Here is a 23,512-nt window from a genome sequence, read left to right on the forward strand (position 1 = left end):
TTTGAAATGTATGCAAGATGAGTGCAAATATGTATAATGAGATAATGTTTTATTTGCATATTCAAACATATAACTTGTAATACGAAAACACTAAACGTGAAAGCTGACGCGTTTTCAACAGAATTTCAGGTCATCCCGAACAGCAGATGCAACAGACGCGTGACAAATGTAACCAATATGTGTTCAAAAACTGGCTCAAAACGTGTTTAATAAATCAGATGACTGGATAGAATCAGAATCAGTGAAATCTGTCGACTTAAATCTGACTGTGCAATTAGTGCTGATGCATCCAGCCTGCAAACCAGGTCAAAGGTCATGCAGTGTATTGAGTTTTTCTGCTTGTGCTTCGGCCCGTAGTGAAAGCTGCTGTAAACGCTTTAATGGAGCTGATAACACACACTGCTTTGACACACACACACACACTTCCTCTCCTCATCAGCGCCGCCGCGACCGCAGCGTTGCACAGTAGCTGTGTGTCGAGCTGCAGGAGTGTGTGTTCAGGAAGTGTGTGTCGTGTACTGTAACCTGAGCGTGGGTGTTCAGATACACCGGCTCTCCCCAAAAACGACATCGAGGGAACCCCGGCGTACAGGACAGCTGACAAAACCCAGCCTGAGGACGCTGACATCTGCTCGGAGAGACAGATCGACCTCTGCTTCTCTCCATGAGTGCTTGAGATGCTGGATTCATCAGATCATGTGTGTTGTGTGTTTTACTGAACGTAAAACAATCCTTCACAAGCGGAGTCAGATCTACAGAGCAGACGATCGTAGAGATGCACCGGTGCAGGACCTGTAAAAAAACACAACAACAACCCTCTGCAAACACCCAGCTGACAGGAAACGTTCTGAACATACATTATCAAGTCATGTCGTTTTAACACGATCTGAACTTTTTTCTAAAATGCTAATCTAACATTTTTTAAATGTTACTAATTAAAAAAAAACATTAAAAAATCAATTTGCAGACCGTTAACGTTCTTCAGTAACGTTATGGGACGTTCCTTCAAAGTTATGTTTAATAATGTTCTGAAAACGTTAAAAACATTATTTACACATTGTTCTCGGAACTCTCGTCGGTTGGAAGTGTATGTGATGTTTTTTAAATGTAACTATTTGTTTCGGAATGTTCAGAAGACATTCAAAATGTAACGTTCCCATAATCTTCACAAACTGATACAATGTTCCCCTTATATGGGAGTATTAGCAAAACCTTATAGGAATGTTGGGAATATGATCAAATGAAATGTTCCACTGGTGTTCGTACTGTCTACTCAAGAAAAAACACAGAAATAACGTTTTCCTAACATTTGCACAACGTTCAGTGAGTTTTCACCAGGAAATGCACAAACCTGTTTACTTTCTCATTTGTACCTTGAAAATCCCTCCCAACCTGCGGGACGAGGATGCATATGCGATGTCTTGACTAATATCTGCAAGTGTCAGAGGAAGTTGTACGTGTGTGTGTGTGTGTGTGTGTGTGTGTGTGTGTGTGTGTGTGTGTGTGTGTGAATTAGAGCAAGAAAAAGCCCCTTTGAAGTTGTTTGTGCGGTGGTCTCGCTGCATGTGTGTGTGTGCTGTCCCTCTCGACGCTGGTTAGTTTTTCTTGAGAAACATAAACCACGAGCCCAGAGACACGACTGCCAGCGTATCATCAAAGTCGAGATTCTCTAGAAGCAGGTGCACAATCACCCCACAGCATTAACACTGTCAGCTCTGATATCAAACACACCTCACCTCACCACACCTGACCAATCATAATCCACTCAGGAATACGCCGACTTATAGAAGTAAAATAGGGTTTTGTAAATAATGCACTGCAAACGAGGGGAATGCATTGATGAGGTGTGTGAAGCTCTCTCAGATGTGTGTAGGCAGTCGAGGGTTTGATCTGGGTCACGTAACGCTGCTTTCCTGTTCGCAGTAAGTCTGCTTGAGGGTTTCAGGCTGGAAAGCCCACCACTGTGATATGACTTTGCACTCTCAGGTGCACAGATACCTGTCTGACAGACTTCCTTTCAGCAATATCATGAACTTTTGAGTTTAAATACAATTCATATTTTCTAATACTAGAGATTTGACTGTTAGATGAGAACAAAACCAAACTGAATTGAGTTGAATGTTTCATAATTGATGAGCTTTGCAACACTGTTGCTGAACCGAACTGAATCAACATTGAATCTGAATTGAGCTGAATTAAGATGCTATTGGTGTCTGTAGAGTCAAATTTGTTGATGAACTTTGTATCATGTTATTGAACTGAATAATGACATCATTATCTTCCTTAGAGCTGAAAGTTTCTTGTTTGTTTCTGTGAAGCAATCTGTATTGTAAAAAATGCTAGTTATATGTGACTTGATATTTGCATATTGTAAGACCAACATATCCATGCTTTCTTCTGTGCTAAAGTCATGAGGTAAAAGAAAAATAGTCTGTTTCTCACTTAATTCGTAATGCATTTTTCTTCCGGAGATGCTGTTTTGGAAGTCATTTGCAAAACATATCTGAATGCTTTTTATTTATGCTCTTCAAGGAACAGTTTAACCAGAAATGAAAATTTGCTGAGAATCTCTTCACCCTCAAGCCATGCAAGATTAATATTAAGATTAAGATTAAGAGTTTGTTTCTTCATCAGGTTTGTAGAAATGAAGCATTGCATCAGTGTCTCATCAATGGATGCTCTGCAGTGAATGGGTGCCGTCAGAATGAGAGTCTGATAAAAAACATCACAATAATCCACAGCACTCCAGTCCATCAGTCAATGTCTTGAGAAGATAGCTCAACTGCTCAACTTTTTTTTTATCAGCTGTTTGGACTCTGATTCTGACGGCACCCATTCACTGCAGAGCATCCATTGCTGAGACACCGATGCAATGCTATTTCCCCAAACCTGATGAAGACACAAACTCACCCCAATCTTTGACGGACTGCGGTTAAGCGCATTTTCAGCAAATGTTCATTGTTGGGTGAACTATTATTTTCTCTTGATCAATGCATGTTGTACACGTGATTTGAGAAATGCAGCATTATTCTGAATGACATTCTTCTGTCAGGTGTGTGTTTATCAACTCAAGGATTGTGCAGTTCCATTTTAATTGGTCTTTTTGTGTGTGTGTGCAATCATCAGTCCATTCATGTTGTGCACAGCTGCCTCGGTCCGTCTCCAGATATCACAGGACCGTCTCATCATGTGTGTCTTGTGTTTTTTGACCCTTATCTGTACAGTTCAGCGTATCTCGTCTGTTGTATGCGTTGGTTGTGCGAGGTGCTGGTTGCCATGGTTTCGATGGTATTGGCGGATGCTTTCAGTTAGTTAATCCTGCTCGATGCTCTCCAAACCCTGAGATGAATGCACTTGATGCCAGACGCAGCTGGCCCTGCATTCAGTCCTGAGCGTCCGCAGGCCCATCGACTCAATACAGCAGCTATAGTCAAGCGTGGACGGCTCGGAGCCGCGGCGCCTGCTGATGTCGGCTGAAGGTGAGTATAAACATCAGCACTCGTCACAGACCTGGAGATCAAGTTGTGCGAGCAGGGATGTTATTTGTGAAGCGTGCTTGCTTTGGCCAGCACATCATTTAGCATTGCTATCATATGCAAAATATGAAATATAGGTTTAGCATGCTATAATTCTATGAATAGAATTTTAATAAAAAAGATTTATGGTGTAATAATAGAATTATACCATGTTTAGCATGGTATTTTTCTATAAACACAAAAAAAATAAATGAATAATAATAATTTAGCATTTTGAGTTAATAATAGCATTTATGAATTGGCATATACAGTATATGCATGTCACCAATGTACAAATGTATTTATCTGTGTAGTTTTAGATTTAGCTTTCGTCATTGTTCGTCTGTTTTATAAATGGTATAATTGTATAAATAAAAATACAACTAAAAATAATGTTAAAATTTAATGCATACAAATTATGAATAAAAATAATATTTTATTAAAACTTAAAATAATCATAATAAAGTAAATAATAATTTTGATCGGAAAAGTTTAATTTATATTACATTTACTTTTTTTATATTACCTTTTTTGTGTCGGTTTTTAATTTAGTTTAAAAAAATGCATGTTTAGTTTGGTATTAAAAAATACAAATGAAATTTATTAAATAAATTGCAAAAAATACATCAATTATTTAGAAAAAAATAATAAATGTGAATGAAAATATTTTTTTAGCATGGTATAATAATTATATAAATAAAAACGTAATTACAAACATTTAATTAAATAAAATTGTGTATATCCTGAATTATTTTATTTCACTTATTTATTTTGATTTACACTGAGTTACCTGATGTGACTGAAACAAAGTATTATATATTGTCTGTTCACTGAAGAAGACAACATGATGAAAAAGTTAGTAAATCCTCATGCACGCAGGGTTAAATTCTCACACACAGCTCTATTCAGTGTAGGGTTAAACTGATTGACAGGCCTCTTTTAGCGTCTGTGTTTGTGTTTCAGTGGATTAGTGTTCCACTGTCTGTCTCGTCTCTTTCCATAAATACAGCACTAAACCTGACCTGCTTCACTTACTCTTCATCTACTAAACTTTAAACGCCAGAAAGAGCTATTTATGACTTAAATGTTTCAAACTAGGTTTGATGTTGCTGGATCAGGTAATGTCATGCCATAATATAATCTTCACCGATTTGTAACATTATCTGAGCCGCATCTGTAATGTAACGTATTAATGAGCGAATCCAATAAGACAAAATGAAGAGAGGAACTTGATTTGAATCATTTAACTGTGAACTGTGTCCATAAATAGTTATTTGGCTGTCAGTTTTGGCTCAGATTGACGTCAGCTGAAAAGGAGTTATTATCCCTGTTCAGGAATATTTCCAGCAAACAAAAACATGTTCTGAGAACATTAAGCAAACGTTCCCAGTAAGTGATGAAATCCTTATTTCTGAATGCTATCATTTTGCAAACATTAAATGTTTTTTAAATGTTGCTTTAGAACGTCCATAACATTTAAAAAAACGTCCAACTAAAACGTTAGCATTTTTGAGATTATTATTAAGACTAGATAACTTGTCCTCTGGCTTATTTCTGTTATTTCAGTTTCTTGACAACAATAAAATACATGAAAACAGATATTATATTTTGATGAACGATTATGAAGGAAAACTGATGATTCGTTCACAGTCAGACCTTGAATCAAGAACGTAAAAAGGTTGAATTTTGATTTTGTGTGTTGACTTTAATGTCAGTGTTTACCTGGACTCATTTTCACTTTTAAATGCCACTGTTTGACTGTCAACACCTGAGGACAGATATATTACACATATGAATCATCAGGCCGCTGTTTGTTCATATTAATCTCTCCCCTGGAGTACTTCTGCACCACAGTGACCTCAAAAAACACCGGTTAAAGGGCTGAGGTGGAGCTTCTGTTTTCCCACCACAACACCAAATGTCGTCGCTTCCTCTTCTTTCCTGCCCCCTGAAAGTCCTGTTCACACCTCCATCCACAAGCCATTTGCTTCGCTTCACTTCAGTTCTGATTATTGCTCATTTTAGATTATCCAAGGTGTCTGCTCTCCGAATCGAAGATAGATTTAGGAAGCTGCCTTTACACCAACGTGCTGTTTTAACAAAGAGAATAAAATAAACAGGTTTATTATCAATATATCACGTTTTCTCAAATAAGAGCCATTTTTACTATACAAGGGGAATGTGGGATAAATAGGTATATAAATGGGTATAAACTCAGTTTATGTATTGTATTATTTATCTAAAGAATAAAGCACCGTTGTGGAATATATATATATATATATATATATATATATATATATATATATATATATATATATATATATATTTTTTTTTTTTTTTGCAGAAATATTTGTAAATATATATAAAAATACACATATATAAAAAATTTTACTAAAAAATGTTTTAAAATATATTTAGCTAAATATGCTTTCTACATTAATCTTTTTTGGCCATTTTTGAAATATATATATTTAAAAGCTGTAAGATTGGAAATATATTTTCTCCCCTCTAAAATACATTGCGTTATGTGTAGGTTGAAACTAAATATATTTTCAATTTAAAAAAAAATATTTAATTGAGTTTCAGTTTACAGCACATATTTAGCATATATATTTAAACCTTTTTACCTTTTTTTTTCTTTTTTTTTTTTTTGAAGTGTGGGTGTACAAGGGGTTTCAAATAACATATCATGGTTTTAAGCGGTTAACACGTTTATTTACACTCATGTTTACACGATATTCCAAAGAACAGCTTGGTAACACCATGGTACATTTGTCGGTATGCTATAGCCTATTTTATTTTTCATGTGCCGAACTGTGATCGTTCTGTAACATTTTGATTTGATTCGGACACATTTTTAACAAATCTGAGTTTCTGCGATCACGATTCTACCGTTGAATTTAGCGTTAAATGTTTTGCGTAAAACACATAAATACACAGTATTCCATGGCTTCCTGTTGCCATTCTTTTAAAACCTAGGTAGGGTGCAGGGAAGAGAGGGTTGGCTTTAGTGGTACAAAGATATTCATTGGCCGTTGAATGTGTCAATCAAACGTTCTGGAACCCTATTGGCCGGCTCGGTGGGTCTTATCGCTCCATTTCGCACTGTTTCTCAGTCCGTCGGTCTTTAACGGTGCGTCGTCTCATTCCGCGCGCTAGTCTAGTACGGCGCATTTTACAGCAAAATCCTTCTCATATCACGATAAATTTAGATATACTATTGTCCGCATTATTTCGCAGTTTATTTACGTTGAGTGTACGGTAAATCTCAAAGTAATCGCGTCATAAACGCAGTCCTAGTTTTTTGGGCGTTTGAAATCGGACACCGCTATAACGTCTCCCCTCTGCGCGGAGGGATACACTGTTGCAGCTGACAATGTGGACGGTGCTAAAATGTCTCCTCGGAAGATGAGATGTTACATTTGTAGCGCTCAGAAGAATTAGAATATAACTCTAGACAGAGTTACATTTGAGCGCGGTTACATTGTAACAACTCTCGACCAGGACTGTTCGTGTTTCTCGGGAAATAGGAGGCGTTTTACACCGTGATTAAGCGGGATCTGAGACGCGGAGGGGGAAATTTTTGTCCCCCAACTTTTGTGTTTTTCCTCTCGGGCTGAAGCGCGTTTCTCTCCCGCTGGATGCCGCGCGCGTGACGTGAGAAACGGTGAGTATTTACAACGTTTGTCGGATTTTACGCTCGAAAACGTGCGTGTTTTTGACTTTAACGCGTCTGTTGGGATTAATTAACTTTTGTTGCACGGCAAATGTGTGTGAAGTGTTTTGTCTATGAGCTTCGGTGTGTGTGTGTGTGTGTGTGCGGGGTTCGAGTCCAGAGGAAACGGCTTCTTTGTTCAATACTGGAAACAATGTCAAGTTTAAAACCCCCGTATAGCTGTATTTTTACAACAGTGATTCGGTTTTTACAACTTTGTTAGACATCTACCAAATCTTTCACGTGCATATTTTCTGCAATGTGGGAATTTAAAGTTTTTTTTTTTTATGTTATAAAAGATAAAAGTTTGCACTTGGGTTTAATATTAAGTCATCTGCGAAGTGTTTTGCATTTGTTGTGTTATTAGTTTCCTCCTGTTTGCAGTTCTTCTAATGTCCTGCTCTGTTTATTTGGGTTTTTGAAGAAATAACTGTTCCCTTTTACACTTTCGGGAATGGATTTCCCATCTTTTCCTGTCTGGGAAACTAGTTTAGGTGTTTGCATGCTCTCTTTATCTTTATTCTCCCATATGGAGTGTTTCTGGTCGTTGTGTAGTTTTCAAACTTTGTGTCGAGGACCGTGTGTTTCTTTGTGTTGGAGAGGTTGGGGGTGGGGGGGGGTCTAGGGTGAACGTGGCCTAAAGTCTTCATGTGTTTTCGGCCTGTTGCTGATCATGCTTGTGTGGAGTCCTATGGGGTATTTTCATCTTTTGGATGTTAGATCTCTAATCCTGCAGTTGCACGTGTTTTAGAAAGTACTGTGATAATTCAATGGCTCAGTGATGTATCAGATGGAGCTTTTATATATAATGTTTGTTTATGCATAGTGGTGCTGAATGTCCATGTGGTGTATTTTTTAATATTTCCATGATACAACAAGTCATGACATCTCCAAAACGACTCCAAATGATGGTCACACACTGATGCCATGTAACACGAATGTCACAAACATCAGTTCAAGTGAAAATACATGTCCATAAACATAATTTAAAACACTCTTTTGAAATGTATAAACCTAGAATTCCATGGTGTCTACATTTGTAATTTCAAAAATGGGGTAGTAGTTTTGGGTATTTTATGTCCAATGTTATTTACCCTCAAAACCATGGTATTTCCATGTACATTACTGTAATCAGAAATGTTTCTTGAGCAGTAAATCATCATATTATTCTGATTTCTGAAGATCACGTGACACTGGAGTAATGATGCTGAAAATACAGCGGAGCATCACAGAAATGCATCACATTTTAACAGGGATTCGAATAGAAAACAGTTAATAGTATTTCACAATATTACTGATTTTAGCCTTAGCCAGCCTTGGTGAGACTTCCTTCAAAAACGGCACAGTATAATCATGCTACATCTTTGTGATGTTCTTTTGTCAGTGTGAACTGTGCATCCCAGATGCCGAATAAAGCATTTTTTTGAGCTGGCTTCATTGCAGTATTTGTGATCTTTATTGTTTCACGGTCATCTACCTGTTGATCATCAATGGAGGTGTTGATTATGATCCAGTGAAGGTGTTATTGGCGCGGGGCTGATGACGAAAGTATTTTTGGATAAGGCTTCTCACTTTTCTCGTGTCTGTGTGATGCAGTGCTGATGAGTTGCTTCATGAATTAAGGAAAAGTGTAAAATCACAGCACTTTGTTTTAACTGGTGAACTGGTTACATGACATCTGTCTTCCCAAAGCATATTATTCAAGAGCAATGCATGTATTGCATAGAAAAAAAATACCATATATAAAAGTTTGCAACCCAAGTATGTGTAGAAATAAACATTGTTTAATTCCAGGAATCATTGTTAACTAACTAGTTCCCGTAGTCTAGGTGTGGGTAAGTGGGTGGTTATTTCTCGAGCGTCTGGATTGGAGAATCGCAGGTGGTCTCTTTTTGGGTGGTTAACCGAGTTCAGATGTGGTGCATTCTGGGAAAACACTCTATTAAAGCCGGTCTGTAGAGTAGTTCTTCAGATGGAAGCAGCAGCCCGATTATTTTGGATCATACGCATTCATGTCAGATTTAATTACTAGACCCAGAGATATATAGAGATGATCTGAAAGTACGTTTGTCCATTATGCATCTCCTTCCCTGCAGGATCATAAACCTGTTTGAGCTGAGAGCGAGAGAAAGAGAGAGACGTTTGAGCGAGAGAAGCAGATCAAGAGCACACAGGACCAGGATGGCGACGGTGGGGACCGACATGGAGCTGAACGACCTGCTGGATTTCAGTCTTGTAAGTCTTGTTTTTTTTTTTAATAAAAGACATTCATGGGTAGTTGACATCAAATGTGAAGCGGTGTGAAATGCAATAAGGTGCATGAGGCTGTGCTGCATTATGATTGGTTGTCAGGCCATGCACGTGATTTTATTTTGCTTCATAATTGAGATGTATGTGGAAATGTAAATGGAGAAAAAAATGTCTTTGAATGTTTTTGTGTGTGAATATACACTTGTGTTACTTATACTATTGTAGATTAGATAGTATTACAATTTTGAAAAGTTAAATATTTTATATTTTTATTTTAGTTAAAGCTTTGGTAATTTTAATGTGTTTTTGCCATTTTTTTTGTAGTTTTTGCTTTTTATATACACCAATACAGTATTTATTATTTTTGAGTTTAAGCTTATTTTAGTACATCATGTTAAACTAAATTAGTGATAAATGTTACCTTGCATTTTTTTTTTAAATTTTATTCAGTTCACATTTGTATAGTTTCAAGTAATATCTATTTTTTTAAGATATACACTTCCTTAAATTGTTAACTTTTATTAATTTTATTACTTAGTAGATTATTTAGTAAATAAAACTGTTTAATTTGGATAAAAGTGTCTGCTAAATGAATAAATATAATTGTTAAAAAATAATAATTTGCAAACCTGGAAAAAAGAATATAAAACAAACAAGTGTGTATATATATATATATATATATATATATATATATATATATATATTCTTTTATATTCTTTTTTTCCAGGTTTGTATAGATGTATATTTGTGTGTTAAAAAAAAAACTAATTAAAAAAGTAATTTTTTAACTTTGATGTAAAAGATTGGTTATGTGCATATAATGTATTGTTTATTATTAATGTTGTTATTTTATAGCTATGGTGGGTATTTTCTCAGCTGATATCATTTGTTCTCTCTTCTATAGTTGATTCCTCTTCCTGTGTCGAACGGGAAGAACAGAGGCCCTACTTTACCCAGCAGTCAGTATGGTAGGCACTTTTAAATTTGCTCATCTTAACCCCAAACATGACTTTTGTTACTGCTATACTCTGATTATAGAAACGACTGGTTCAGGGTACAGAGAATCTGATGTAATCTGCAGATGGATGTTAACATGGTAAATCCGGCATCTCGAGCATTCTTTCGCTGCACACGTGTCGATGTCGTTAGAGTCCGAGTGTTTGCGAGGCCTGTTTGATCCTCGTCATTCTCTCTCGCTGTTTCATGTTCTCAGCTGTCGCCCCTCCATCACGAGGGAGGAGGGGATGATGGGAAATGATAGTCGTCCTCTCACCCCTGCGAACAATGTCAACAAACATTAAAACAACATGCAAAACAACCCCCTTTCTGCTCTGCACCGTCACACTCCAGAACGGAGTCCAAAATCAGATTCTTTTTGATGGAAATTCGAGGTTTTTGGGTGAATCTGACCAAACTGAATATGTTCGGGTGACTTTTTGCCGTTTACAGTCACGTGATTTAATTTAGAAGGAACGGTGTTTTATTTTGCAGTGTCACATTTAACTTAAGTAGAGGGGTTTTATTTAGTTGTATATAATTTTGTAGTCATCTGAAACACAAAATGTATTTTCCTGCTAGTTGTAAACTGTGTAATGCACAATTTGGCAAATTTTAAAATAAATTAATAAAAAATTGGGCTTAATCAATTTGCGATATGGACTTGTGTCTGTAAGTATTAAACTGGAAGAGGACTTTTAATTTGAAGTCTGCTTGTTGTGTGTCAGTGTTCAAAGCAACCTGCCAAAATAAAAGTTAGGTTTAACTTGAGGAATTTGTGACGCATTACTGTGAATTGTGAAGTATGTTATTGGTGTGTAGTAAAATATTCTCCTAAAAGTATTAATGATAATATAAAATTTGAAATGTTTACTATTTAAGAAATATTGCACACTTTAGTATACACAAAATTAAAATAATGCTTTAAATTGTCATTTAAATAAACTTTCAAATATTAAAAAAAAATTATGCCTTAATCTGATCATCACTGTTTTTTTTCAATAATAAGTTTGTTTTAAATCATGAATCCAGAAAAATAAAAACAAAAAACAGATTAAAAAAAAAAATCAAACATTTCTTAGAGCCACACTGTTGTGAAAAATTATAAATTAAATTATTTATAAAATGATTAAACACTTTTTTATTATTTAAATTGAATATGGTTAAAAAAAAATTAATGGAATTTTGGATAAAAATAAAACTGGTTCCATAGGGGCCCTGAAAATTTTATTATTTTAAAAATTTTACTAGTTCTTCTTTTATACATTATGATTTCAGTTAATTACACATGCTTTTTAACTACTGAAATCTTCTAAAATAATTATAACGGAATCTTAAATAGTAAATACATTTTTGAGGAAAAAATATATATATTTTTGGGAAAACAATAAAAATGGTTCCATAGGGCCCTAGAAATTTAGTAGTTCTTAATTCAATTAATTATACATGATTTCTGATTGCTAACATTTTATATAACCATTAATCTGAAGAAGTTGGTAAAATTAAAATGCGAAATAATAAATTGGATTTCATAATTCCCATTAGTTGTCAATGAAAGTCCAATGTTGTGTAGACTCCATCGTTTCTCAGAATATCTTCTTTTGAGTTTTTCTGATGAAAGTCAGTCACACAATCAGAGTGACATGAAAAATCCCTGGTTTTTGGTTTAATCTAGTGTTTGAAATCACATGCTTTGTTTTTTGTGACTTTGAAAAGCGTCCTGCCCAGTGTTTGTGCTTCGTTAATTCATTAGTCGATCGTTTGACATTCTGTGTGGATTTGAGTGGGAGGTTATCAGGTTTTTTGGCACAAATATGCAGTGAGAAAAAGGATTTGCTCTGAAGTTTGAAGGGGCCTTTTGCGTGTCTCACGGGCCACGGTTTCATTTACTGAGCACCTGAAACTGAGAACAAGTTTGATATTTATAACAGCAGAACTTGTGTTAAAAATACTGAGAAATGCAAAGAGTTTTCATGAATAGGAAAGAAAACTGATCTTCCTGTGCAGTGCAGAAAAGTTCAGCTTTTTGACGACATTCAGCAGCTGAGTTCCTTTGAGTCCTCAAACAGCTGATTGAAAATGCTAGCTGCAAGAAGCTAAATGCTAACTAGTCTAATTAACCGCTTATGTCAAAGTGAACTGTGTTTCTTGATTTTACATCACTACATTCGTCACACATATTGATTATTTAATATACCATGCATCCCTAATAACAAAACTAATATAATATACACGAAGACTTCTGATATGCAGACTAAATAGAAGAGTCACCTGGAGCGAGAGCTAGTAATGAACGGTGTTTGTTTCAGAGGCGGTGTCTTCTGAACGCAGTGTTTTGGGGATCTGGGACCCTTGTAGCCCGTGACTCAAGTGTGACTCGTTCGGCTCGGTGTTTCTCTCCTCATAATTACAGCTCTGGTGTCTCTGTGTGTGAATGTGTGTGTCCTGAGTCACTGTGAGCTCACCGACTCGCTCACGATCCCCTCGGGACAGAAACTCTTCCGTGGCTGTGTTTAACGCCTCTATTGTGGCGTGTAATTAGCGTGTCTGTGCGGGCAGGTAGCGTGTTGCTCAGGATGACACAACATGACTCTCGACTGCAGTGATTCATCAACTACAACCTGCTCTCACTCATCAAATGTCTAGATCTCTGATACAGAATGCATCCAGATATATATAAGGTACACTGAAATTGAGATGTATGCATCATCTAAAAGCTGAATAAATCATCTCTCCATTGATTCATGGTTTGTTATGATCGGCCAATATTCGTCTGAGATGCAACTATTTGAAAATCTGGAATCGGAGGGAGCAAAAAAATCAAAATATTGAGTTTAAAGTTGTTCAAATGAAATCTTAGCAATGCATATTACGTTTTGATATATTTATGGTAGGACGTTTCCCAAATATCTTAATCTTAATGATTTTGTCGTCAAACCCTTTGACTTCTTATATTAGGCCTGCTTGAAGTGTATATACTTGAAATATTTACTTTATAATTTTCAATAGTTCACGATTATTTGATATTCGCTAATGACATACAGGTAAACAATAATTTTACAAATCTTTTTTTGGTAAGCATTTTATTTTGAGATTTATTTATTTTACATTATTTATAAAAAAATTATGATTTAATCTACTCAAAATACTATTCTTCACTTGCTTAGGGCCCTATGAAATGCATTTAAAAGTCTTTTTTAATTATTATTTTTTTTTCAATGTCTTTTTTTTTCTAGATCTTGTTTTACTGGTTAAAATTAATTTTTAATAATTAAAAAGAATGGCTAATCAGATTAATTCATAAAATCTTACCAACTAAATATTTGTTTTAAATAGCAGTGCCCTTTTATTTCATGTTAATGGTTGTTTTAATTATTATTATCTTATATTTAGTGTAATCTAATATTGTCTTAATATTATCTTGTAAATTTTAATAATTAAAAGTCTCTGATCAGTTCAATTCATAAAACTAATTTAATTTATAAAAAAGATTATCTGTGTCCTGTGATTGGTTTTCTGTTTAATTTTAATTAAATTTTTTAAAATGTAATTTTAATTAAGATTTGATGCAAATACCATTGTCAAAAATTATAATCAAAAACGGTTTCTGTTTTCTGCATTCTTTATTATTTATGCAATGTGAAAAACGCATTGTCTTTTATTTTATATATATATATATATATATATATATATATATATATATATATATATAATTATTTTTTGCTATTTGTTCTGTTTATTCATTTAAACACTTGATTAATTGAAATAAATCCTTAATTTTACATCATTGCTGTTTTTCCTTCTCTATCAAGTGAACATCAGACTGATCTGATCTGAATTTTTTCCCTGTGACTGAGTGAGAAGATCATTTCTAAACCTTGCTCTGATTTGTTTGATAGTTGTTCTGAATCTGAACTGCGGTGTGCATCAAGCGTGGTTGTGAGTTGGAGAGGTCGCTGGCCTCTGTGGATCAGCTTGTAACCATTAGACGCTCAAACACGCAGCAGACGCTTTTTATTGGGCCTGCGGAGCAAAGTTTTGTTTATTCAGGTGCGGAGGGGAATGTCTCATAACTCCAGCCGTTCCCTTTTAATATAAAGAGATTTTTATGACTGTCTGGAGAGGAAAAGAGTGTTTTTCTGAATGAATTTCTCTCTTTTCCTCCCAGCAATCAGTTCTGTTAATTGGAGTGAATATTCAGTGCACTTATGAATATGAATCACCTCTATTTTTGAGTTTTTTTCATACTGTGCTGATATGTCATCGACCTCCTGTTGTTTCTCGCGCCATATTTCACAGTATTAGCTGTCTTTCATCTCTGTCTTTCTCTCCCACCCGCCACGGATCGCTGTAAATATCAATCTCGCTTCCTCTTTACCTCAAACTCTCATGATCAGGATCAAAACTGACCAAACTTACTGCTATTAATACACATTCTTGCACTCATCTGTTCACCTTGTGTGGAAAAAAGTCTTCATAATTTTATTGAAATATGAAAACAGTTTATTTTAGATTCTTGTCATATTACCTAAAGCTAATGAGATGCCTTGCCTTTCACTGCCTACAAAGACAGCATCCTATCTAGGGATGCGCAATATACTAGTTTAAGAAATTATTTATTTTGTAGCATGTTGTTTAATATTGGTTATGTATTATAATATTGATATTAAACTGCCTGTTTTTACTTTTCGATTACCTTAAGTAGGGATGGTATCGTTTACATTTTGATGCAGATACCGATACTGCTTACCGATACTTACCGATATCGATACTTTTTGGTGCAAAAAGATATGAAGTTGTTAAAAATTTCAAGTAGTTTTATTGCTGCTGTATTAATGATCTTTAGTCAAGAGCAGGGAGTTATTTTTCTCTTTGTGTTTTATTTTGTTATAATTAAAGGTATAGTTCACACCAAAATGAAAACTGTCTTCATTTACTCACTCTCAAGTTGTTTTAAACCCGAATGAGTTTATTCTTCTGTTGAACATAATGTTATTTTGAAGAATGTGGGAAACTAAACAGTGCTGGTCTCCAGTGACTTTCATATTTATTTTATTTATTTATTTATTTTCTCTATTATCAAAGTCAGTGGGGACCAGCAACTGTTTGCTTACCCACTTTCTTCAAAATATCTTATTTTGTGTTCAACACAAGAATAAATACAAATTAATACATGTTTGGTACAACATGAGTAAATAATGAAAGAACTTACATTATGGAGTGAAGTATCGGTTTAATAACAAGTTGCATTGTGTGTAGTACTGTCCCTTTAAGAGATGCACGCACTCATTTCTCTCTTGCCTGTTTACTTTCACTTTATTCATAATAAACTGTTTATATGTAAACCTTGTGTGTTTTTGACAGTATGAGCACAATCAGATGATAACTAATTATCGGTACTCCGGTATCAACCGAATTACGGAAAAATACCGGTTCTCGGTACCCATTCCTACCCTTCAGTGAACGCTTGATCACTTTTGAAATGAATTGAATATTTTAACACACACAATCTTTTATTTTTGTAGCATTTCAGATAATATTGGATATATATGCGATAATATTGATTCAATTGCCAGGTTTTAACTTTCATTACCTTAAATGTCAAGAATTCGCTTAATCACACACTTAATCTATTTATTCTGTAGCATTTTGATTAATATTAGATATAGTTTTAGCTAATATTGATATTAAACTGCCCATGTTTTCATTTTCATTTTATCTATTCTTGATGACGGTTAAGCTAATCTAATATTTTATCATTTATTTATTTATTTTACATTTTGTTTACCTTAATCTATAAGTCTTAAAGTTTAAATAATGCACTTAATTTTTATTTATTTTGTAGCTTATCAGTTGATATTGGATGCATATTTTTGCTTTTTGATTCAGTTAATTCTCAAGTGTTCGATAAAAATAATTGAATATATATCTTATATCTTTAGCAAATCTCCAAATAATAATTCATATATTTATAAAAAATTTTAGTGTTGCATTTAAAACTATTTCCTATTTTCTGTCTTTGTTGTACTATTTATAAAGCATAAAAGAGCATCTATAATAAAGCTGTGCTCGAGGTCATTCTGTGGATGCCGTCTCAGTAGGAATCTCAGCTGACCCTTCGAGCGGCTAGCCACAGGAAGTCCAGTCATTGTTATAAACGCCGTTCTTAATGCACTTTCCGTCCTCATTGTGTGCGAGCAGCTCGTCTCAGCGGTGCTTGAATAATTCTTTCCTGTTTTGTAGGTTCTGCTCCGTCGCTGCTGCGTTCTCTTGTTGTTGTTTTATTGAATTCGCGGATCACGCTTTTTTTTTTTCACAAGCAATGGCTCTCGAGTCGTAATTCACTCGTCCGCTGTACTCCTGTTCCGCTCCGTCGCCAGCGCTGTCATGATCGCCCCCCCATCCCCCTTTTTAATTAGACGACAAAACAAAAATTATGAATATTCATAAGCAGACACCTCATTAATATGCACAGTTATGCAAATCAGCACACAATTAAGCTGCTGCTCTCCAGAGATGCTTGCGAGTGTTAAAGGGGGGAGACGGTTTTTCGGGAAATTTCTGCACCGTCGATCTTTAAAATTCTTCCGTTCGGCGGCTTTCCAGCCTTTTGTGCTCGACGTTTGTGGTTTCGAAACCTTTGAGGTTTGGTTGACATGTCTAATCACACATCAGCTGGTGAGATGGCAGATACGGAGACGCAAAACAAAGCGCAGATTCAACCATCGAGCTGACCTGGTATTGCTGATAATGCAAACACAGAATGTGAGAACGATTTAACAAACAAAATCTGTTGTGTCTCGGGAGCTTTGTGTGAGAAAGGCTTAAGAAACTCATCTCAGGGCAAGAATACAGAGATTTCTTAAGATCTTTTACTCTACGAGTCGTGCTTGCAAACCACTGATGAGTCAGTTTGTAGTTTTGCACAAACATATTTGATTTTCTGTGGTATGTTTTTCTGCAATGCATTGAAATTATTTGTAGCATATGGTAGATAACCCATTTTAAAAACCTGTATTTAAATAAATTTTGTTATTTTAAACTTTAATTAAATCAACTCTGCTAATCAGAAATGTTCCTCGAGCAGAAAATTAGCATATTAGAATGATTTCTGAAGTGATGCTGAAAATTCAACTTTGATCACATAAATTATATTTTTAAATGTATTCATATTGAAAACAGCTGTTTTAAGTTGTAATAATATTTAAAAAAAATTCAATGTATTTTTAATCAAATAAATGCAGCAAATTTGCATATTAGAATGATTTCGGAAGATCATGTGACACTGAAGACTGGAGGAGTGATGCTGAAAATACAACTTTGATCACATAAATAAATTAAATTTTAAAATGTATTCATATTGAAAACAGCTTTTTTTAAGTTGTAAAAATATTTCACATTTTTTTTCAATGTATTTTTAATCAAATAAATGCAATAATTTGCATATTAGAATGATTTCGGAAGATCATGTGACACTGAAGACTGGAGGAGTGATGCTGAAAATACAACTTTGATCACATAAATAAATTACATTTTAAAATGTTTAACAGCTGTTTTAAGTTGTAATATTTAAAAAAAAATTATTTTTAATCAAATAAATGAAGCACATTAGCATATTATTATTATTATTATTATTAACCACTAAACGACCGTTAAGAATTTTTTTTAATGCGCAAGTGTTTGCGCATTTAACCGATCGTATTAATCGGTCAAATGCGCAAACACTTGCGTTTATCAGTAGAAGCAACTTCTCCTTTTAGTCATAAAGATAAACCGAAATTTTAAACAGTTTGCCTTTATTTACATTCACAATAAAAACAAATCTTTGTGCATAAAATAATCCTAAAGAAAAATAGGATTCCGCTTTCTGACATTTCCGAAACGGCATTTTTCATAAAAATATATTTCTCGTATACGCCTATTTATTGGCTATATATAGCCTAGCTTTATCATGTTTTCCTCCGCTCGCAGAAGCACTGCAGATGCTCTCTGATGTGATTTATGAATCCTCATGTTCTGTTGTTTCTTGCTTTTAGCGCATGCCAAAGTAATCCCCAGGAAAAATAGCCGAAATGAACATCACTAATCATTTGACACTAGAGTAATGCATCCTTGATGAGCAGAAGAGACTCTTTCAGAAACCAACTGATTCTTGTTTTTTAACATTTAGTGTTGATTAAAACTGCAGGCATGTCTAATTCATAACTATTGGATATCGGAGCATATCTAGTTCTAAGTGTTGACGATGTTTGTGTGTTTTTCAGTTTTGGATGAAAGAAGTGGCTCCGGCTCTTGGGCTTCTGGAGAAGCGAACGGTCCCTCGTTTGGCGCACGGGTAAGAAATCACCCAAATACATCGTCTCCGGTGTTCCCTTCAGACCTTAATCCCTAAAGGCAACGAACCCGATATCTAGTCCACTTCAGGATGTCCCTTATTTTGTCTCGTGAGGGTTTGTTTAAAGCAGACTTGCGTGTATCTGGAGATGGGAAGGTCAGCAGACGTGTGTTTGTAGGTCAGATTAGCCGGCCATTTTTAGCGATCCTCGTGTTTACCTGCCGTGTGTATCTCTGATCTCTCACCTGTCAGGGTTCATGAATGTTAGACGCATCACGTGTGTCCTATTCTCTCTCTGACCTATTTCGCTCATAAACAAGAAGCCTGTAATTTTAGGAGCCAACATTGTTCGTGACAATTTCTCTCTGAAGCTTAATACTAAACAGGATTTGTTCAGTATTTTTCATTGATGTATATAATTTGACTTCATAAATGTATGCTTTTTTATCAACAATAATGTTCAAAAACAATAATTAGTATGTACAATGTACAATTAGAAATTCAGAAATATTATTCTAATGTAAAACAGCTGTTTTCTGTGTGAATCTGTGTTAAAGTTTAATCTATTTCTTCAGAAATCAGAATAATGTGGTGATTTACTGGATTTATTTGATCAAAAATATAATTAGAAATTTGAAATATTTTTATAATTTATTTTTTAGTTTAAACATTTAACAATATATAGTTTTGAGTACGTTTTAATATTATAATAATAAAAATATGCTTTTAATAGTGTATTTAAAAAAAACATTAAGTTAAAAAATATATTAAAATAAATTTAGAAATATAAATATAAAATGGATTTTTTTAATTTATTTAATAGAAATATAAAAATGTATATTCAATAAAATAATGTATAGCTTTATATAAATTACTCAGTATATTAAATTTATATTTAACTATATGTTATTTTAAAGTGTAATTTTTTTATGTTTAAATATAATTTATATTAACTTTAAATAAATATTGAATAGGTTTATATATATATATATTAAACCTATTCAATATTTGTATATAATTTTTTTTATGTAAATAAAATTATATTATAAATTTAAGTTAAAATATTTTACTTCCAGTAGATGTTGTAAGTAGACTGGTTCAGAATAAACTTTCATTCATATTGATATTTCACAATATAATCTCATTGAGTTTGCATGATTCTGCTGATCATATAATCATATATTATTGTGTGTTTTTGTGTATTAGCTGTATGGAGACGGCCATCACTACCCTGAGCATGACGGCATGTACAACTTAGAGATCGACGGTGAGTAAACGCAAAACTAGAGGTCAAAGCATTTACCGATTTACCGTTTTGATTCCACCGTATTCAATTTAGACTATCAGGAGATGCATTTTTATAATTGTAGATTACGTTCTCACGGATGAGGTGCGTTTCTTTGTTGTTGCATGTAAGTGAAAAAATCTGCATCCTCTCTGACCTCATTTCCACAGCTGATGAGCCTCTGAAGTTTAACCCATGCATCGCCTGCAGTCCTGAGCAGGTTTAGATCAGGCTGGGGACGTGGAGGGGGTTAATCCACGCTCCTAACCGGCCCTCGCTGGGCTTTAAAGCCGTGTGGGGGTTGCTTTTCAACTAATTACCACTTAGGCATTTATAATGGGACGATTTGTTGTTTGTGTCCAGTCTGTAAGCCATAAACGGCGCACCTCAACCACAGACAGATGGAGTCCAGCAACCTTTCAGCCCAACATTATCAGTCAATGAATAAATCAGTCTACGCTTCTCTCATATTTAATGTAATATAGGTTTACTAGTACCTCAGTTATACTGCTATATATATATTAAACAAAAACTAAATATTAACCAAAATTATAAGCGTATCTCAATTATACTAAAATAACACCGATATTATACGAGGAATTTTTTCATTATATTTCTCATCTAAATTTTAGTTTGATAGGTTTTCTATTTTTTTGTCATAGTTTTGGTTTTAGCTATTTAAGTTAATTCAGGTTAAATAAAATATGAGAATGTTGCCTTGGCAACTAACTGAATTTATTTTTTAAATATTTAATATCAGTTAATTTTTATTTTGTTGCAACAGTTTTTTTGTTGTTTGTTTACTGTAATAAGTGTGTGTGTATATATATATAATACGCACACACACTTATTTAAATATAATAACATTTAAAAAACTAATATATATATAAAATAAATAAATATAATAAATAAAAATAGTGTGTATATGTATATAAATATATATACCTGTTTTTTATGTAAAAAAAACATATATATATATATATATATACAATTAGTTACATTGTTACATTTAAGTATAAACTGGAGAAGTTTTAATAGATTAATTGGTTGTAATGTTAGTTTAATAACGTCTAGTTAAGGCAACATGAAATCAAACCAGTCTAACTTTATTCAGTCAGTTTCAGAAGGATAAAATCTATTCCTGTCTTTTCTCATCAAGAATCATGTTTGGCTCAGATATGCGGCGCATTACTGAGTTTAAAAGCGCTACGAATGCTTCATGTCGACATGTTCAGCTTCATGTTTGTTGGTGTAATGCTTGATGTGTTTGAATGTAAGAGTTTCTGGTGTTTGTTCTGCAGGGAAATCTGAGCGAGGATACCCCGTCACACAGGTAAGGAACTGATTTTAGTAGTTGAGTGGTGTTGGTTTCCTCCTGGAGTCTGTCTTCACTGAACTCTGTGTTATCTGTGTTTAGCCGCAGCTCATGAGCGCTGATATTAGCGATGGTCTTTCTCCTCCGGGAATGAAAGTCCCTTCTCAGTTCTACAGTCCTCATCGCCGGAGGGTCGCTGACTCCAGTTTAGGTGAGCACTGTGTGTATGACGTCAGTTAAACTGGATGATTGTATAAAACCGATTTCCTTGTTCAGTGTAGCCGAGAACCGCTCGCTTAGATGGGAAGAGATGCCTAATAAGTGCAAAATAAACCCTTGTTTTCCATGTATTGGAGAAATGCAGGAGTTTTTCACCTGATAACTCGAATAGCTACTTATATAATAAATACATAATTCTGAAGTGAGTAATTATGTTGCGGATTGTGTATATATATATATATATATGTATATGTATATATATATATATATATATATATATATATATATATATATATATATATAAATAAATGTGTAATTATTTAAATAAATAAATAGACTAAACTAAGAGAACACGGAAAATACGAAATTAAAATCTATTCTAAATATAAACAAAAAAGTAGCAGTATTTCAAATTTACTACAATAGCATTGATACACACACACACACACACACACACACACACACATATATATATATATATATATTTTTTTTTTTTTTTTTTTTTACATATTGAATTGTTCAATCAAAATATATTTTTCTGCCTTAAAAAAATATAAAAAAAACTTTATTTATTTTTATTTAATTTTTTTAAAGGCAGAAAATGTATTTTGATTGACCAATTCAATATAAAAAAATATATATTTTATGGATTTAATAGATTTTAATTTAGTATTTTCCGTGTTCTCTTAGTTTAGTTTGTTTATTTAAATAATTAAATGCATATAAATTTATATTCTTTATTTATCTAAACTATAGTTTTAGTAGTTCTCATTTTTGTCCTTGTGTTTTTAGTTATATTTTATTAGTTTGTCTAATTTTAGTTTTTTGGTACTTGAAGTTAAACTAAACAAAAATGAAAATATTGCTAAAATAAGTTGAATTAATAGTATATTGAAATGATTTTTATATATTTTAAGAATTATAGTTGTCTGTTTTCACTTTAATTTGAACGTTTTAGTACTTCTGTATTTGTTTTGATACTTTAAACGAAAATGACAAATAAAATAAGTTTAAGTATATTATATTTATATATTTTTATTTAAATATAAAAATTCAATTCTAATATTTACATCTTAATTTCTTTATTTTCAAATGGTACACCATTGAGCTTTTTTTCCGACCGCTTTAGTGATTTTATTCACAGTAAATGACCGCATTTCTCTCACTAGCTGCCAATATCACAATATGGGATATATCTCAATATCTCATGTGTGTGTTATTGTTTCAAGGGTTTATTTTGTGCTCTTTTCCCTCATGCATGAAGCTTTTGTGTGTGACGACATGGAGTCACTATTGAAAATGTGTGTGGTTTTTGAAAAGCATGAGGTGTCTTGGTGTGCATCTGCCTGTCAATCATGTCGACTGATCACCTTAAGTATAAATCAGCATTTAAAAGGCTTACAAAAAGGCTTTTGTTTCAGATCCACTGCCCAAGAAGATCCGGAAGGTTCCTTCTGGCCTGCCGTCATCTGTGTCTTCGGTGAGTGTTGACGTGCCCTCATTAGTGTCTAAGCCCGGATTATCATGCCACGTGAAGTCAGTCTGACCCAAAACACACACACACACACACACGTGCACTTCCTGTAGGGCTCATGTCACATATTACATGCATACTGTAGCGTGCACAGATTCTCTTTCTCTCTTATGGGTGCATTTGCCGTGTATGCAGTCGTGCATTCATGCTCGAATGCAGTCATAACACCCTTCCTTTTTTTAAATCCATGCATGGACAAAGCACTCATCTACTAAATACCCACGAGGCCTTGGAGGGTTGCCGTGGGCAATAGTGCATGTTCTACTTCCTGTGTCTTTTCCTGTTTGAAGCAGGGCTGCTGAATTCATTCCTTTTCGTTTTCAATGCATAGTGAAATGTAAGACTTAA

The 23,512-nt window shown here is 34.0% G+C and overlaps 1 protein-coding gene across 2 annotated transcripts in view; it reads left to right on the top strand.

Moving 5' to 3' along the window:
• The first annotated feature begins 6,626 nt into the window (after nucleotides 1-6,626).
• Nucleotides 6,627-23,512, top strand: part of LOC113082033 (transcription factor E2-alpha-like) — a 37,601-nt gene continuing 20,715 nt past the window's right edge. For both annotated transcript variants that reach the window (XM_026253950.1, XM_026253951.1), the window contains exons 1-8: nucleotides 6,627-7,182; nucleotides 9,327-9,465; nucleotides 10,385-10,448; nucleotides 18,741-18,811; nucleotides 20,018-20,078; nucleotides 21,398-21,429; nucleotides 21,514-21,622; nucleotides 23,052-23,110. In XM_026253950.1, coding sequence (XP_026109735.1) covers nucleotides 9,412-9,465; nucleotides 10,385-10,448; nucleotides 18,741-18,811; nucleotides 20,018-20,078; nucleotides 21,398-21,429; nucleotides 21,514-21,622; nucleotides 23,052-23,110 — 450 coding nt within the window. In that variant the 5' untranslated portion in view covers nucleotides 6,627-7,182; nucleotides 9,327-9,411. The remainder of the gene's footprint in view (nucleotides 7,183-9,326; nucleotides 9,466-10,384; nucleotides 10,449-18,740; nucleotides 18,812-20,017; nucleotides 20,079-21,397; nucleotides 21,430-21,513; nucleotides 21,623-23,051; nucleotides 23,111-23,512) is intronic.

Source organism: Carassius auratus, unplaced genomic scaffold, assembly GCF_003368295.1.
Source record: "Carassius auratus strain Wakin unplaced genomic scaffold, ASM336829v1 scaf_tig00035627, whole genome shotgun sequence".
Lineage (NCBI taxonomy): Eukaryota > Metazoa > Chordata > Actinopteri > Cypriniformes > Cyprinidae > Carassius > Carassius auratus.